This window comes from Drosophila persimilis, unplaced genomic scaffold, assembly GCF_003286085.1.
Source record: "Drosophila persimilis strain 14011-0111.01,24,50 unplaced genomic scaffold, DperRS2 tig00000000-arrow-pilon, whole genome shotgun sequence".
Taxonomy (NCBI): Eukaryota; Metazoa; Arthropoda; class Insecta; order Diptera; family Drosophilidae; genus Drosophila; species Drosophila persimilis.
In genome coordinates this window covers 23,993,946-23,999,297 of record NW_020825288.1, presented here as the reverse complement: position 1 = coordinate 23,999,297, position 5,352 = coordinate 23,993,946, and the positions used below count along the sequence as shown (strand labels likewise).

The 5,352-nt window shown below is 46.9% G+C and overlaps 1 protein-coding gene across 1 annotated transcript; it reads left to right on the top strand.

The window, feature by feature from the left end:
* Positions 1-230: 230 nt before the first annotated feature.
* LOC6591865 (calphotin) lies at positions 231-3,537 on the top strand. The gene is made up of 2 exons (XM_026989096.1): positions 231-277; positions 793-3,537. The coding sequence occupies exon 2, from the start codon at positions 942-944 to the stop codon at positions 3,471-3,473; it is 2,532 nt and encodes an 843-aa protein (XP_026844897.1). The 5' UTR covers positions 231-277; positions 793-941; the 3' UTR covers positions 3,474-3,537.
* The last annotated feature ends 1,815 nt before the right edge of the window (positions 3,538-5,352 follow it).

The following is a 5,352-nucleotide window of genomic DNA, read 5'->3' as shown; positions in this document are numbered from 1 at the left end:
CGCTTATCCAAATGCTTCTTCAGGTGAACCGGAAATGATTCAATAATGTTAGCAAAGGCCAGCTACTAAGCATCTTAAATTTAAAATGAAAGAGAAACGATTTCAACGCTTCGTTTAGTTGCCTTTTCAATGGGCAGTTGTCAGACTTCTGGACGAAGGCAAATCATCGAGACGAGGTGAAAATATCCAAGAAAACTTGGTCAGCGGGCCAGTTAGCCGCGACGCTTGCCAATGAGAGGTTGTGTGAAGTGAAGAACACAATACAAAATTTCAATTGGTAAAGAATATTAATTGACCTAAAATATTTTTCAATTCTAGCATAGATCTCTGTACGAGTATGTACATACATATATCCAATTGTAGCCGTTTCAACGCAAATGGATACCACGCTAAAAGGCTTCGATTAATCCAGTAAACTTCGTTACTCATCTCAAGTCCCTCGAAATGGTTCCAGAAACCCTACAGGAAATCATCATAAATTTATGCAAATTATTTTCCCCACGAAAACGTTATGGAAGCAGACACGTCTTCGTGGCGCCACGGAAAACACAAAATCAATTAAATTGATCGATTGCTTGGAAAACGGGTAGAAAACAGACTTAAAAAAGAACGATGAAATCTTTGTTGAGCTTTCACATTTCGCCCAGTTTTCTTTTACGTTTACCTTATTTGCCTTCACACGTCGTTTTGTTTGCACAGGGACACCCCTTCTGTATTTCCTAGACAATGACCCAATTCAAGGTCAGGCTTCCCAAATGCTTACTTCTTATTCTATCTTTTTTTCTTTTTCAGTGGGTTGCTGACCATGAAATGGAAAGTCTTCTGCTATCTTTTACACTGAGCACAGGACAAGAGGAAAGCTAAGGGGAAAAGTGCCACAAAAGATTTCACTTTGAACATTGAGCGGATAGCTCTAGTGGGAACCATAGAAAACTTCAGACATGGAGCAAGGTGGAACTGTTGAACCAGTGGTGGTAGCCGCGGTGGCTTCTGCTTCTCCTGCCGCAGCGCCTGTGGCACCCCAACCTGTTGCTGCCACAGTGGCAGCAGTTGCGGCACCTGCTCCCGTGGTTGCTGCAACCCCTGTTGCTCCTGCTCCGACTGTAACTTCGCCGACAGTTGCTGCCCCGTCACCTGCTACCACACCAACTCCCCATCCAACGGCAACAGTTGCCACTTCAGCAACAATTCCTGCCCCAATAACTCAAACTGCTGCTCCGACTCCAGCTGCACCCATTGCTTCACCGATACCGAATGTTTTGCCTCCAACTACTGCTGTTGCTGCTCAGAGCCCATCTGCTGAGCTGCAAGCTGTTGTCCAACCCATTGCTGCGTCAACTCCAGCTACTGGGTCGCCTGTACTTGCTCCAACGATTGTTTCTCCACCAGCTGTTGCGGCGATTCCCGCTACTGCGGCCACAGTACTGGCTCCAACGCCTCCTAGTCCAGCGGCTGCCACTCCAACAGCCGTGCCGATTCAAGAACCAGCTGTTGCCGCCCCTCCTGTTGGGACTACCACTATCGATGCACCTGTCCAGACTCCAATAGCGACCCCGGAACCAGTCGCTGCTGCTGTTCAGATAGCTCCACCGATTTCAAAACCAGTTGCTGCCATAATAGAAACACCAGTGGCTGTTCCTTCTGTCGAGTCTCCAGTTGTGACTCCAGCGGTTGTCTCGCAACCCGTTATAGTCGCCGTGCCAACTTCTGTACCAATTGCGGAAACAGTTCCTGCTGCTGCAGTAGTACCAGAGCCAGTCCCGGAGCCAGCTCTAGCCACCGTAGAAGCACCTGTGCCCACTCCGGTACCCCAAGCTGCTGCCGTCCCTGATACTCCCGTGGTTTCTTCAGGCGAGACAATTAGATCGGAACCGTCTGCTGCTGTTGCAGATGTACATATACCTTCGACAGCTGCGGAACCAGCTATAGCTGCAGTCGTAGCTCCCGTAGCGACACCAGCTTCAGTTATTGCTGCCGTCCCGGAAATCTCTGCTGTTTCTGTTGCTGAAGTAGTAGTCCTGTCTCCGAAACCAGTTATAGTCGCCTTAGAAGCTCCCGTCGAAACTCCAATTATTAACGCTGCCGAATCCACAGCTGCGACTCCCTTAGTAGAGCAAGCACCGACTTCAGAACCAATTGTTGCTGCCGCAGCAGCGATCGTGGAACCGTCTCCTGCTGTTGCAGATATACCTTCGTCCGTGCCGGAGCCTGTTATAGCCGTTTTAGAAGCTCCCACCCCAGCCGAACCAGTCATCGAAACTACTCCAGTCCCTACTGCCGAAACTATTATGGAACCAGCTGTTGCCGTTGCAGATGCACCAGTGGCCACTCCCGAGGCAGTTATAGCCCCTGTAGAAGTTCCAAAACCGATTCCAGAACCTGTTATTGTTACCGAGACTGTACCTTCTACGGAACAAGTCAATGTTCCAAACCCTGCGGCATTAGTTACTCCCGACGTGATAGAAGTTTGTCCAAGTCCAGTGGCATCCGCGGAGCCAGTTCCTGCTGCTAAAGAGGTCGCAAGTCCGTTACCCGATCCTGTTGTTGAAACTCCCACAACCAATCCGGAAACAGTTCTTGCGGCTGCTCCAGCTGATCCAGTAACAGTCGAAATTCCCAATGTGTTGCCCGAACCAACTCCGATTGACACAATTCAGGGGTCTGTTGTGGATCCATTCATTTCTGCTGCTGTTTCCATTGCTGAACTGCCAATACCTGAGGCGCCAGTAGCTGCAGCTGTTATAGAATCGCCAGTAGCTGAAGATGTAGTAGAAAAGCCAAAGGTCATTCCTAGTTCTGAGACTCCACAAGCTGCCGAGGAGCCAAAAGCTGCAGCTCCTGCAGAACCCACAGTTGAAGTACAAGCCACTGCGGAACCTGGTTCTGCTCCTACAGAGGTTGCTGCCGAAACAGAAATTCCGGCAACCATTTTGGAACCATCTATAGAGAATCCCACTGTTCCTACTGCCGAAACTAAAGTGACCGATCAGGACCCAGTTACTGCCGCCGTTATAGAGACTTTAATCCCAAGTCCTCAACCATTAGTTGTTGATGTAGAAGTTTCCGTACCAGAACCACTGGATACAGTAGCTTCTCTCGTTGTCGAAGTACAGATTCCAGTACCAGTTGTTGCAGCCACTCCTGAGACTCCACCGGCCATCATTGAAGCCCCAAAAGCTATTGAAGTGGTTGGGATCTCTGAGGTTCCAGCAGCCATCTCCACTCCAGATTCTGCCGAGGATTCCACTAAAGAACCAATAGATTCTGCATCTGCTGATCCCAGCTCCGTGCCAGTAGCCAAGATAACGCCTCTACTGAGGGATTTACAAACGACAGATGTGTCGCTGTTGGCCATTGCGGCAACCCTAGACGCCATTGGGGAGAAGCTGAAGGACCAGAAGGCTCGCAATCAGCAAGTCATGGACAGACTCTGCGAAATCGAGAAAATACTAGGACCTCCAAAACAAAACTAACTAAAGCAACTTATTACTAGCCTGAAAATAACTATAATAAAGTTGAAAACTAAACGAGTATAAATACGCAAATTCCGATTATTTTAAAGATCCAAAATTAACTTCTTTCACTCCATTTTATTTCATTTGCAACCACTCAAGAAATGAACACTAAAATACTAATAAATCAGAGCTGTTCAAGTTGTGTTTTGCACTCATTATTCTTGGTAATATTCATGAAACCAAAACAAATCGACCATTTGCAGTGTTGGGACACATTTAGGAGGAGTGGCCTCGACCAGGCAATAGAGAGGCAATTTGCTATCAAGGCAAAATTTTCCACGCTAGAAATTAGCATCTAAGAGGAAGACAAAAGAAGGAGCTCCTTGACGACCCAACCTAATAAACTCGCAGAAGGTGCAAATGAATGAATTATATTCCCAATTTACTTCCCCTGTCAGCATGGAAAAACAATAAATTTGTATTAACGACTGTGATGAGAGCTTCCCACCTTAGCCACCTTAATTTTGGCGCGACTGGTAATTGATAATTTCTCAATGAATAATTTAAATTTGGTCACAACGACACTCGTAGGCGGAGAAGAAGCCTTTGTCCCGACTACATTCCAAGCCGAAATGAGACCATAAAATTCACTTTGGAGCCGAAAGTCAATCGAGAGTAATAAAACTGTTTGAATGCTGAAAATTGGAAACTTTTATGGCGGCAAACAGAAAATTTGGGTTTATGGGAGAGGAAAAGCTGGGAAAAGCTCAAACACCTACGGCGATTATTCTAATCATTTGCATTGTTTTCGGCCCATCTCTGGAACTTTCCGTTGGGGGGATGTTAGGGGATGCGCCTTTACCCAGAGCCACTGCCCAGCCCCCAGTAACATGTTCGACAGTTCAATACAAATCTTTAGGCCACTCACACAGACACACGGTATGTCATGGCAAAAAACTGGATGCTAAAAACCAAATTCCCATTTGACCATTTTGTCTGGAAACAATAAAATGACCTCTTCCACACATACATACACACATACTGGCACTCTCATCCGACGATACGAGCACACATGGTCGGAGAGCAAACATACGGAATCCCATAAATGTTGCAAATGGAGCAACAGAGTGGAGTTGTCATGCAGAGGCGGAATGCCATCCTCCAGCCATGTTGCTGTCTGGAACAACAGAAACAACTACACAAGGATATTCCTTTTTTAGACTTTTTGGCACTTTGCGAAAACCAGAGAGCCAGAGAAGGAGACGGAGACGGAGAGCATACCCCAGTGTCTCTTGCGACTCGGATGAAGGTTACACAATCTAACCGCATTAATGCCAGGACAGTACGGGTACGGGTACGGGTACGAGTACGGGTACGGGTCCGGGTCCAGTTCTGAGTTTGGATCCAAATGTGTAATTGTTGCCTAGAGGATTTGCAAAAAGATTTTCACTGTCATTTGAATTGTATTTAGGGCTTCATTTACTGAACTCCTACTCACAGTGTTTACTGCCATAAATGCCTGCTCTCTAGTCTGTTTAAATTGAAATTGAAATTGCCTCTGTATGGTGGGAGTAGCTGGCGTGGATATGATAGTTACTCGGGGAGAGTCAAACAATTAAAGAGCATGAGGGTACTGCTGATGCTGATTCTGACGGAACTATCGTTCGTTGAGCTCTGTCAGCCACAGGAACATGGAATTCATTCAACATTTACTTGTCGAGCGGCTCCCGAGTGCCAAATCAATCAGTCCGTAATGCATAAATGACACGGGCAGGTCCGACCAACCTTCACTCTGGGATGTGCGACGACTCTTGTCCAGCTGTCACACATGACCATTGTGGCTAATGCGGTCCCTTGTTGCAGTTCAACCATCACCAACATTAGAATTCCTCTGTCC